Genomic DNA, 12,466 nt, shown 5'->3' with positions numbered 1-12,466 from the left:
ACAGAAAAGCAAAACGAGAGAGAGAAAAAAACATACACACTCAATAGAAAATGAAAATAGAGAAGAGAAGGAAAAAAAAAACAGCAGAAGCAGCAGCAGCGGCAAAAGCAACAGCAACAACGATGATAGTATACGTATTCGCTAAATGGAAAAATCGATTTCACATTATTGTACATTGTATGGCAATGTAAGCGCCCATTTGCAATAGATCCACCATCCATCTATCCATCCATCCATCCATGGATTCGCCTACTGTCTCGAAACCCAATACGCTTCAATCGAACAATATCGCTTGCGCCGCACCATGTACTCTGTATTATGTATTCAGCACAAAGATGAAGATATCTCCGAATTGTGACTGATATCAAAGTACGCACGCATCAAGTCAAATAAATAAAAAGGGAATTTGAAGCCAAGAAATGTACAAGTGCGTGCGAACGTACGGCTGTTTTGTATATATTGTTGTCTTAATGTCTGTCACGTGAAAATATTAAGCGAAAAAACAACTTTTATAGCGAAGCAAGTAAAGGAAACCGACACAGGGAAAAAGATAAAGAGTGAGAGAAAAATTTATATGTATATAGTGGGAGTGAGAGAGAGAGAAAGAGAGAAAGTGCGCGTGAAGCGAAGGCAAAGCGGGCAAATGAGAAAAAGAAAAGGAAGATAAAAAAAAGAACACAAAACACATAGCGAATAAACGCATACACATCCATTGATTTTCTTTTAGTGACAGCTTAACAACACCCAACAAGACCAACAATCTGGAGTTTTCTTTTTGCCATGATTTACAGAGCCCTGTCCTTTGCATTATATGTGCATGTGTTCGTTTATATGACTGATATATACACACACAGTTTTTTCTTCTCTTCTGCTGCTCTTGTCTTCTCTTTGCTCCGTTCGTTCCCTTTACACTTTACACCATTGGATGCTTTTCCTTTATGCCGTTTTTCTATGGATGACTTAATCATGATTTCAGTTTATCTTGTGTTAACGTAGCGAATTTATTGTTGTATTGCGATAACAATAGTTCGCTCCCCTATACACATTGGCCATTGTGCTTGGTGCATTATATTTTTCAAGAGCTTTGCTCGAATGTATTCTCCTTTAATTACACTGCCAACATCATCTGTTTATATACGGTATAGATCACTTTGTGTGTGTATGTCTGTATGTTCATAGATATATATATATATATATTTGTGTCTGTGTCTCTGTGTGTATACATCAAACATACCCTTGCACAGTAATGCGGCCAAAGAAATTTCTATGCATTCTGCAGTCAACGCACGAGTAAGAGCAAATGACAGAATAAATATACTCAACGATTTTAGAGCGAAAACAGAAAAAAAATTACAACACAAACTAAGCATCGGCAACAAAATCAACAGCAGCAGCAGCAACAACTGCTGGTATAACACAGCTTTACATTGCAATTGTGCTGTTGTTTAACGTAAATTCTAAAAATATCTATTGTTTTGGAAATTTTATGCCAAACAAAGTTTTATTTGCACAAAATCGGCGAATAGAGTATCATGGACATTGTTGATGCCATTCTTTTTTTGTTCAGCTGCTGCACACTGCACTTTCTGGTCACTTTGTGCCTGATTATTCACTACTGAAATAATATCCCATGGGTCGTACTAATTTACAGGAGTTGTATTGTTGTCAACAACAGTTGAATAGCATTATCGATCGCCGTGAAGACAATTTGTTTGCAAACAAACAACAACAACAACACACACAAACACACACTAAAAAAATTATTGGGTCATTGAAATTCTTGCATCGAATTTATTCATTTTGTCAAACGCGACACGCACGACTGACGATAGCCAATGAGGGACAAAGATAGATAGACAGACAGAGAAGAGGAGCGAGTGATGCTCATCGATATAAAATGCCATAAATGTTGACTGAAAAGCGGTCAACTGCATCATTATCACCAGTGCTGAAACATTTTGCAATTCATTTTTCTGATTGCACTGATCACAAAAACACACATACACATGCACACAAAAGAAATATGTATTCAATTCCGTCCCCTTTGACAAGAGAGTCATATCAATTCCTCATATATGACTGGCTGGCTGTTCGCTTGCTGTCAAGGAGCTTAAAAATCGACATCGAAAACGAAAACGAAAATGACAACGGCATCGCACAGTACATAGCATAAAAGTGTGACAATCTTCGTCTGCACGGACACGGATACGATTTTTTTTAAAAGAATCATATTGAAAATTTCCAAATGCAAATGTATTATTTTGCTCTGATTACGTAATGGCACTGGCTGTGGATTTGGTGAAGCTGCTCACTCACTTGCTCACTCGCTCATTCGTTCACTCTCTCCGTTTTCTCCGAATGAGTTTCTGGCCCCGCGCGCGCTCTATCTCTCTCTTGCCATCGTCGCTGCATGGGCATGTGTGATTGTATGAGTGAGTGAGCCCGTGCACTGTGTGGAAACAGGCTAAACAAAAGATAACCTAGTGCCGCTTGTAAGCTGTAAGTGGAGCGTTAAAACACGTTTAATTATGCAATGCAAATTGATGCACAGCATCCGGTTACTTATCGAAACTGCAAACACTTGATTTTTAGTGTTCAATGAGATGTGTACGCGTATGCCGGAAAGCGAATTTCTCCTATATATTGTTCTTGATTGCTGTGTAAAATGCCTGTGGCCACTTATTGAATTGATTTTGCATTTTGTTATCCAATAACCCACACTTGGCCCAGCGCATCGGACTCAGTGGTGCTGCACAAGCAGCAGGGGCGGCAGCAGAGATGCCGCGCGACTCACTTCATCTGCCCATTGCAACATATTTGCCTTCCAACACACCATTCATGTTCACTCTCATGCTGCTACTCCGTTCACCTGGAAAATGAATATGAATATTCGGTTTGATGGGCGATGGGGCCCCATCACTCGTCATCCGCACGAAATTCACGCTCACACTCACTCACGCACATTGGCACAACCGATAGATATGCCAAAACTTGTGGCATTATGTTGTTTCGCTGTTCGTTATCGAAGCGCATTTTCATTTCGATAGATACGAATAGATCTATGAAATTAGCAATAAAATGATGGGCAAAAATTGTAACTTGTGCGTGAATTAAATCTGCTTTTATTAGACACTTAAGCTTTTCCGCTGCTAAATTCGACATAAATGACGCAAAACTTATATCTATCCATCCATCTACATATCTGTTGGTGCTGTCTACTGCTCACTCGGTAGCTGAGCTGGCTGCCTGCTGTTGTTGCCTGCTTCCGATTGCCAGCCTGTTTCTCCCACCGTGTATGTGTGTGTTTGTGTTTGTGTGCATGTGTGTGTATTATTCAGCTCCCATTGAATGAAAACATGTTTTTGGATTTAGAGGATTACTTTGGCTCATTTCATTGAGCTGCAGCTAATGCTTATATTTCTCACTCAAACTTTGTTTCTGATTGTTGTGCCATATTTGTTTGATATTGGGCCGGGGCGAGAATAAGAGATACTGATAGATAGACAGATAGAGAGCACGAGCGAAAGCAAAAGTGAGAACGGTTTACCGAGATATCGCGTTCGCGCTTCCGTACGTCACATCACATTTGCAGCCTTGGCTTGGTTTGACTCAGCTTTACTTTCCTTTGCCGTGTCCAACCAACCGGCCAAAAATTCACGTTCATCAGATCTGCCAAAACTAATATCAGTCGGGGCTGGCTTTTTTTTGTTGATGTTGATGTTGTTGCATTTATTAGTAACAACTTGTTATGAATTGTCATAATTTGAGCCTCGCATATTGTCTACGTAGTTTTGGTGTGTGGTGGCGATGGGTACATGCGTTGATCATGGGTGGCGGTGGCTCATCGACTGTGGCTTACACATAATCTGAACACAACCATGCGTTGCCGCACATAATTTCATTGGATATATCTGATTATTATATGAAATAAATTTTTGTGGCTCTCTTTTTATTGTATAAGTTTTGCTCTGGCCACTATTTTGGATGATTGTTCGTTAGCTTATTACCGATATATACATATACGCATTTGTACATACACATACATAGTTTTTTTTTATTGTTCGTTGTGTTCGCTGATTAGACAATGGTTATCATTGCATAATATGGTGAATTTAATTCTTTGGCCTTTTTGCTACTTTTTAATTAAAATTGTGTATTTATGAATTCATGCGTTTCAATGTTCGCGCTAATTACAATGGCACGTATCCGGAAAATGTGTTAACGGCATCGGCATCATATTTTGCCGTTACAGCTTCTGCTGTCGCTGTTACTAATGCTGCTTTGAATCAAGGGCCTTTCATCCATATACATACATCAACGATCTAACGAACTAGCAAACACACACACACATGCACACAAGCTCACATTTCTAGTTCGCGCATTCAGATTAATTATTTTATCACAGTTCGGTCGATTGATCTGGCGCTATTTTAATTCTCTGTGTCTTTCTATCTGGTCGGTTTTTGTGTGTTTCACAATTTGCTTCCCTATTTTGATACGTTTCGATAGGAATGAACCATGATTTCATTTTCCGTCTTGTTTTTGCTTTACGAGCGATTGCTCTATTGCTCAGCGAGATCGAAAGTGAAGCAAAAAAAAAATAATGAAAAATGTAGAAGGACAAGCAGTAGCTCGAACTGTGCCTCTGTAACTGTGAGTGTGAACGATAAATGAACGGTAGAGAGTAGCGTAGAGAGAAAAAAAAAGTCGAGCAGCAGCCCAGATCCGGTATCGCAATATAATATTCATTTAGCTTTTAAATAAAGTTCGTTTGTATCATCATATGTATCTATCTGTGCGCGCGATCAAGATAGCGACGTGCAGAAAGAAAGAGAGCCAGAACGGGAAAGTATGCATGCGGTCGATTTCAAAAATGTGCTTGGAAATGCTTGTAACATTTATATTTGCAGAAAAATGCACGAAATAAAATAGAAAGAAAGAAAGAAGAAAAAATATGGTGTACACACAGCCGAAGTGCATGCAAAATAAGTGAAGTAGGATTTTTTTTTCTCAATGTAATCATTTAACGAAAGCTGAAGTTTCATTTCGTTTTTCTTAATGGATTTTCGTTATTCACTCTCTGCGTGCGTGTTTCTCACTCGCTCGATGTCTACCCTGGCCGTTCGCTCGCTCACTCGCTCACTCTCTTGAGCATTCCGAACTCGAAGCACATTCGCTTAGTGCCTATCCTATAGTTTAAGCGAAAAACAAAATTTATTTATGCATATCTCGTGGATGTATCTCTCACTCTCCGCATATACATACTCGCTCCAAACGTTTCTTCTTTCCTCCTGTCCATATTAATTCATGTGAACAATGTTTGCATAAAATGTGAGTCACACCCAGCAACAACATTGACCGAGCCCTAATTGTCGCCTATACACACTTAATAGTACTTACATGCAATCAATTCCAATGAATACTACTTTTCATCATGTCAACAATATTTTTTTTTTGCACTTCTCATTTTCAGAGTTGTGTAGTTGAACGCTGTGTGTGTGTGTGTGTTTTTTTTTCTTGTTCGTTCGGGTAAAAAACATTTATTGCCATTTGCATAATAATCATCGGCGTCGAACAACAAACCCGTAATTGGAAAATGTTACGTGGTTCAAATAACATCGATTTATTTTCAATCAATCTTTTTTCCCCTATTTGCCCTGCTGACATCGGCAGAAAAAAACCAAAATTATAATAAAGAATGGTGTAGAAAAAAAGACGAACAAAAAATATCCTGGAATTTTCGAAGATTCTACATCATTTTTACATTCCATTGATGTTAGATTCTGTTGGCATGCGATATCGCACCCAAACCACCGGCTCTCATTCTTTTTGGCACACAATGGTCCATTGAAACGATTGCAAGCATAAATTCCGCTAAGTAAGTTTCACCTCGTCGCCCAAAAAGTTCACCATCGATACATATTAAGTGCTTGTTAACATATCACTTTAACTTCTTTTTCCACACACACACACAAACACACACACACAGCGTCACGCAGCCTTAAAACAGAATATTAAATGATGCTTTGCTTCCATTCATTTTCAATTTTCGTCTTTTTTTCTCTTCATCTTCTGGCGTTTTAAAACCGAAATCACGGCTGCCACGGATGATGCTGTCATTTTATCCAATTGCCAAAAAATGAAGAGATTGCGCGCATACCGAGAGGGAAGAGCAAAAGTGAGAGCAACGAAAAAAAACAACAGTTTATTGATTCTGCAGGCCTCGAAACTCATTTTGCCCCCAAGGCTTTGAAAATCGTTAATGCGGCATTATTTTATATGCAAACGATCTCCTTTCATACTCATAATCGTTACATTCAATGGAATCGCCAATTCCAAGTAAAATGATTTGAGAATTCAAGTGATTTTTTGCTCATTCAAACAAATCTCCTTCGTTTAGCTTTTGAATGAATTCGCCGATTAATGGCATTATTTATTGGTTTTTGCTTCTTCTTCTTCTTGTATCATGTTGTCGAGGGGTTTTTCTCTGTTATTATGATTATTATTTTTTTTAAAATGACAACCGCATGCCGACTCACTTGAAATTTGACAACTTACATAGTTGTGGTGAATTTTTCGGCTGCGTATTCTGTTTATTTTTCTCTCTTTCTCTCTCTCTCTCTCTCTTCCCCGCATTCTCTCTCTGTGAGTGTGGTGATATGGTTTATTGCAATGTTCAAAAATTCAAATTTCAAGAGTGAAATGTGTGCACCGCATCACACCGATAAAATTTATTCCAAATGCACATGAATCCTATAAAATAAATATTATAAAGTTGTGAAGAAAAACAGCACACACAAAATCATCCGTATAGTAGGAGAAAGAGCAAAAACAAAAAATACCAACGACCGGCACAACCAAAACCCAACAGCAACAACAATAAATGTTACCGGCAGTGTGTCGCCTCTTATTCAAATCTTATATAACGAACGAGCACATTGTCTCACTTTTGCGCCTCGTTCTTTTCCTCTCAGTTTCGTTTGCGCTTTTCCATTCCAGTTGATAATAAGCTATATCATAATGCTCCATTGGAATGCGAAACTGGTATTTCGTACGTACATTAAACACCTTTTTATGTTTTGTTTTTATTCGGTTTTCGGCGGAGAGCGAAATGATATTTGTGAATCGCGTTGAATTGCATTTGCGTAAAGATGTATTTATGTTCAATAAAACGAGCAAAAATTAATGTATTTTGTCGTTTTATTTTTTGAAAAAATCCATACATTTATGCATATAAAATCAAAGGAAAATAAAAAAGAAGAAGAGAGAAAAAAATCGAGTACAATTTTGGGGAAGACGGAGCGAAGTTGACAGCATGTAATGGTTTTTATCTGTGGAAAACGGGTATAAGCACATCACTGTCGTCTTTTAAATTCGGTGAATGCCTTAAGGTGCACTGTGAATTAAATTTCATGCGGGGCCCATTTTTTCGGCAGTCAAGCAGGCAGACTAATATTTATAAAACAAACCTTGAAAAATACCTTCGCATGCAACTGTTTCATAAGCAGAAAAAAAGCAAAAATTCGTGCATTGACTTCAAATTGACGTAGCAGCAGCAGCAGCAGAGACGACCGAAGTGAGCTCCAAGAGTGGCACTTGAGCAGTTACTATCCGCAACAGAGGCAGTGATTTTGATTTTTGATATTTTATGAAAATATCAAACGAGCGACGTTTCAATTGAAAACATTAAATACATTTTCGAGCATGCAATCACAACCGATTCTGGCATTTTCCATATTCATAGTTCAACCTCATAAATGCTACCCATATAATACCACGTCGAGCGTGTAATATTTCATATTGTTTGATCAAGGATATTCTGATGAAACAGCAAACTCTCATACATGAGATACACACTACTCTCGCTCACTTGCTCGCTCGCTCGCTGGCTCGATCTGTATTTCTGTCTGTATGTACAAGTTATTCGTTGAAAAGTGTCGACGAAAGGAAAATGCGGCAACAAATGCACACACTCACCCACACTCGACCACCGTCACTCGTACACTCTTCCTCTACCCCTCTCTTGCTCTCCATTCCAAATGACAATTTGCCTTTTCATGTTCTGACATTTTCATAATTTTGTCCGGCTCTCTATTCCATTACAAATACACTCACCACGAGAAGAAAAAAAAACAACATATACAGACACACACTCGCACACAAAAATAACAGTGAAACAGCTAAAGCAAAAATTGAAACAAGTTGAGAGTAAACTAGAGCACCTTGCAGCTTTTTCATTCTAGTTTACGATCAAATTTATTTTGGAAGCTAAATGCGGAAGTTTGTTTCAGAAAATTGAAAATGCGCCGAGTGCAGCATACATACAGCATTCGTTTTTGCATGAAAACGAAACGAAAAAAAACACACATACCAAAGCTACCAAAAATTGAGAGCTACTGCTTAAATCGAAATTGTTGCTTGTGCTTGGAATGTGTATTCTCGGCCAAGCAGCAGCAGCACCAACAACAACAACAACAACAACAACAACACAACCACATCTCTCGAGAATGTTGAAAACCATGAAAATGTGAACTCAAAGTATTTTGAATCGACCTGCAGGTGCAGACGAATAAATAAATTACCGCAATCTAAAACCGATGCAATTATCAAGTAAATAAATCAACAATGAAAATTCAATCTTGTGATAGACTTTTAAAGTCACAAGGATACTATGCAACAAAATACCTCACGTATATATATATATATATATATATATATATATATATACTGTGGCTGCCCATATAACATAAATCGAACGAACTTCGACCGATGATAGTACCACTACTACAGCCACTCGAACAGGCAAACGATGGACGGAAATGTTCTCTTTTAAATCATATCAAGTGTAGTTTAAATAAACCAAGATATTTAAGCTGAAAAAAAGTAAACAATCCTTATAAATACCATACAAAAAAGTACACATATTTCGGCCACAAGAGTTTAACAATAACGGTGAATAAATAAAAGAGAGAGAGAGAATTGGGTAAATCGAGACGAAGCTAGCGGAAAAAAGCCCGATTGCAGTTTAACGCGAATGGTGTTGACGTGATAGAAAAAAATGGGGACGAAAAAATTGTAGTAACAGGTCTCTCTCTGTTTGTGTGTGTGTCTCTCACTGGAAATCCTTAAAAATCAACAAAATTGAACTTGTGCACCGAACGAAGAGTTGCCTTTAAATCAGTTTATGCAGTTATAAAATAAACACACATATACACAAGCCGAGAGAGTCGAAGAGTAAAAAAAACTCGTGAAATAAAATATGGACAAAAATGCAGCGCTCGCAAATAACCATAAATAATACGCGTATAATCATTTTTCTCTTCGTTTTTCATATTTTTGTGCGGCGATTATTTTATGTTATTTTATTTTTATTTTTTCTACATTATTTCTTCGTTGCGTTCATTTACTCAACGTATACACATATTTTGTTTCTTCTTTTTTGTTTAGTGAGCGCAAATCGTATTAATTCTATTTAAATTCATATCGAATTATAGCAACAACAAAACGACCGAATCAATAAAGAAATAAAACACGCTAGGAATATATAATCTCGGTAGCGTAGAGAAAAAAAGAAGAAGAAAAAGAAAAAAAGAAGCCGACGACGTCGACGACGACAGTGAATAAGAAGAAGTTGAAGGAGAGAAAGAGTGAGAGAGAGAGAGAAGAAAGAAAGAATAAGGTTTTATTTTTCAATGAAAAGTGAAAGTTTTCAAAAGATGATGCTTCGTTACATGTAAGTGATGTGATTTAATTTTAATTTTAATTTAATTTTAAGTTTTTCGGTTTTCTTTATGATAATTCCACATCTTTTGCTGGCATTTAATTTACTCATTTTATTTATTTGCGTAAATATTTATGTCTTGTGATTAAAACTTTAGACTTAAGTAGGCACGCACAGCACACGCGACACAAAACTAGTACAATGTGGCATTGTTATTGATGTTGTGCTTCGCAACATGCTTTGCGTTTGCCGACGATTTCGTTTTGGTATCCATTCAAATTTTTTATGCCGGAGGAAAATATTTGTTTATGAAAAGGAAAGCAAGCAACCAAAGCAAAGGAAAGCAAAGCAAAACAAATCAAGCATATGCACCGTACACATATTATTTATCATATACAAATATTTTATGGACTTTGATGGCATTTGCACCGTTGTCGCACATTTTCCGCCTAATTTAATTCGCTTTAAATTTATTCGAAATTGCTTTTCGTTTTTGTTTGAAGCCGACAAGTGAGTGTGTGAGAGAGAGAGAGAGAGACAGAGAGAGAGAAAGAAAGAAAAACAACCATTTTTATCTACCTCAAAATTGATTTAAAATATTTGAGATTTTTATCGAAGATCCGCTTAAGAGATTAGTTATAATAATGATCGAAATCAGAGGCTGCTGAAGGCGAAAGATTATCGCAAGTGTTTCGATGGAAAAATAAAATAAATTTATGCGAGTGCAAAACCAGATGAGACTGAGATGGAACGAGAAAAAGAAAAAACGCACAGCGCAGAAAAGCAAAAACAGAAAGAAAAAAAACATTGAAGAAATTACATAAAGCCAGTGCAACTGAGGCAATAGTTGAAATTTGCCTACGAATGCACATAAGGTGAATTGTGTGCGATGTCAATATACAATGTTAGTAGGATTGATTGCTTTTCATTCACCTCTTTCCTGTCATTCGTCTGTTGTATTTCTCTCTCTCCCTCTCCCTCTCCTTCCCTCTCACTTTATTTTTCTCCTCGAACTCATGTGCGCTACTGTTGCAAAGTTTTTGTCGCCATTTATTTTAGTTCTCTTGAAGGTGAAGATTAATAGGCAAACGATTTTTTATTTTGATAAAATTTTAAATAATTTAAACGTTATGATGCATTTGAAGCCGAATGGAAATGTGTGTATGCTTAGCCTCGCCTCGCAATCTCAGAAACGGGCAACGAATATCCAAACAAATCATATGTGCACACACCTAATGTCGTCCCGAAAATAAATGTTCCTGCGATCGCCTTGCTCTGTATATAAACACATATACACTACACACACTTATTCTTTTTTTTTATTTCCCTATGCTCTCGTCGCTTGCGCTTCTTTCGTTTCGTTTCCTTCTTTGTTGGTACTTGAATTTGCAAGTGAATTTGCATATGTAAAAGAGTCACGAATTTTGGAAAACGTAAAACGGGCATTTTAAGCGCTATATGAAATCCGTGCACAAAGGGAAAATATATCTTATCTATTTGGCATGAGTAAGTGTGTGGATGTGATAGAGCGAACGAGCGAGCGAGTGAGTACAGAGAGGAAATGTGGCAGTGCTGAGACGATGGCGGCGGCGATGATGGTGGGTATATAATGTTTTGTATGCCGAGAGAACAGTAAAAATGAAACAAAGCATTACAGTGCAACTGATTCAGGAGCGCTGAGTATATGTAATCTAATGAAATTATGCATAAATTCGTAACTAAATGTACGATGAATACTTTATTGAGTACACGTAAGGCTTTCGTGTTTGCATCTATTCGTAAAGTGTAAAGTGTGTGTATTCGCTTCAATTACCTATCACGAAAGGCATTTTAAAGAATTTGGTGCCTTCTTCTTCTCCATCTGTTTTGTTCATTGTCTGGTTGAATGTGTTATATGGTTTTTTTTTCTCTCTCTTTCTGTTCGTATACTTATTCTATATCGCGGGTCTACCACTTCTTCTTCTTCGTTTTTCTCATAGCGCATTCCATTACAATGTGGCGGTCTTCATTGAATACCAAACGCCACATTCTTTGGCCCATAAAAATGCAACAACTAATAAACCGTTTCATTTCTCTCGACGAATGAATTATGCAACGCTGACGCGTTTGTTTCAAATTCAATACTGGAAGACAAGAAAACTGAATACCAATTTGGCCTAGTTGTTTGCTGGTTTCTTTTTCTTGTCGCTTGTTCGACTTTAATTATTCTTTTGCTCTCTTTTTCTCCTCTATTCACCAAAATACTCGAATATCCATACCTAAACTGATGGCATCGCATCGAGCGGCGCAAAGAAAACGAGCGCATGAATGCCACAACCAAATTTATTCATGTCAATTATTTTCTGGTGTAAATTTAGCAACGTGCTAACGTCAATTATACCTTCGATAACTATCTATTTATGCCTCATTCGCATGGCATAACCGAATTTGTGCATATTAATAAACCGATATTTGGTAAATATCAAAACCGCCTCCCGATGGAAATTCCCATGGAATCATTCATTTTTGAATTTCGGCACATGCAGACGCACACACACACACACACACACACACACACAGTATCTCTTTCTCTCGCTCAAACACTCATTCATCGATTGAAACAACAAACAGCCATCGACAATGATGACGGCGGCGACGACAACGATGATCAAATAAATGAAATAGAAAACCCACACATAGTAATAATAATAATAACAAATACGAGCCATCTGAATCCAAATCGATGAACCATTAGTCGTGATTTTC

The 12,466-nt window shown here is 37.4% G+C and overlaps 2 protein-coding genes across 6 annotated transcripts in view; both read left to right on the top strand.

Moving 5' to 3' along the window:
* Positions 1-12,466, top strand: part of LOC129574000 (zwei Ig domain protein zig-8) — a 57,690-nt gene that overhangs the window by 19,914 nt on the left and 25,310 nt on the right. The gene's annotated exons all lie outside the window — the stretch shown is intronic.
* LOC129573974 (uncharacterized) overlaps positions 1-12,466 on the top strand; it is a 28,673-nt gene that overhangs the window by 8,870 nt on the left and 7,337 nt on the right. Inside the window, exon 2 of the mRNA XM_055455212.1 lies at positions 9,495-9,733. Coding sequence (XP_055311187.1) covers positions 9,693-9,733 — 41 coding nt within the window. The 5' untranslated portion in view covers positions 9,495-9,692. The remainder of the gene's footprint in view (positions 1-9,494; positions 9,734-12,466) is intronic.

This window comes from Sitodiplosis mosellana, unplaced genomic scaffold, assembly GCF_009176505.1.
Source record: "Sitodiplosis mosellana isolate CC-2019 unplaced genomic scaffold, AAFC_SMos_1.0 Smas_scaffold_6150, whole genome shotgun sequence".
NCBI classification, from domain to species: domain Eukaryota; kingdom Metazoa; phylum Arthropoda; class Insecta; order Diptera; family Cecidomyiidae; genus Sitodiplosis; species Sitodiplosis mosellana.
The sequence above is the reverse complement of the archived record's forward strand: the minus strand, read 5'-3'. Positions and strand labels throughout refer to the sequence as shown.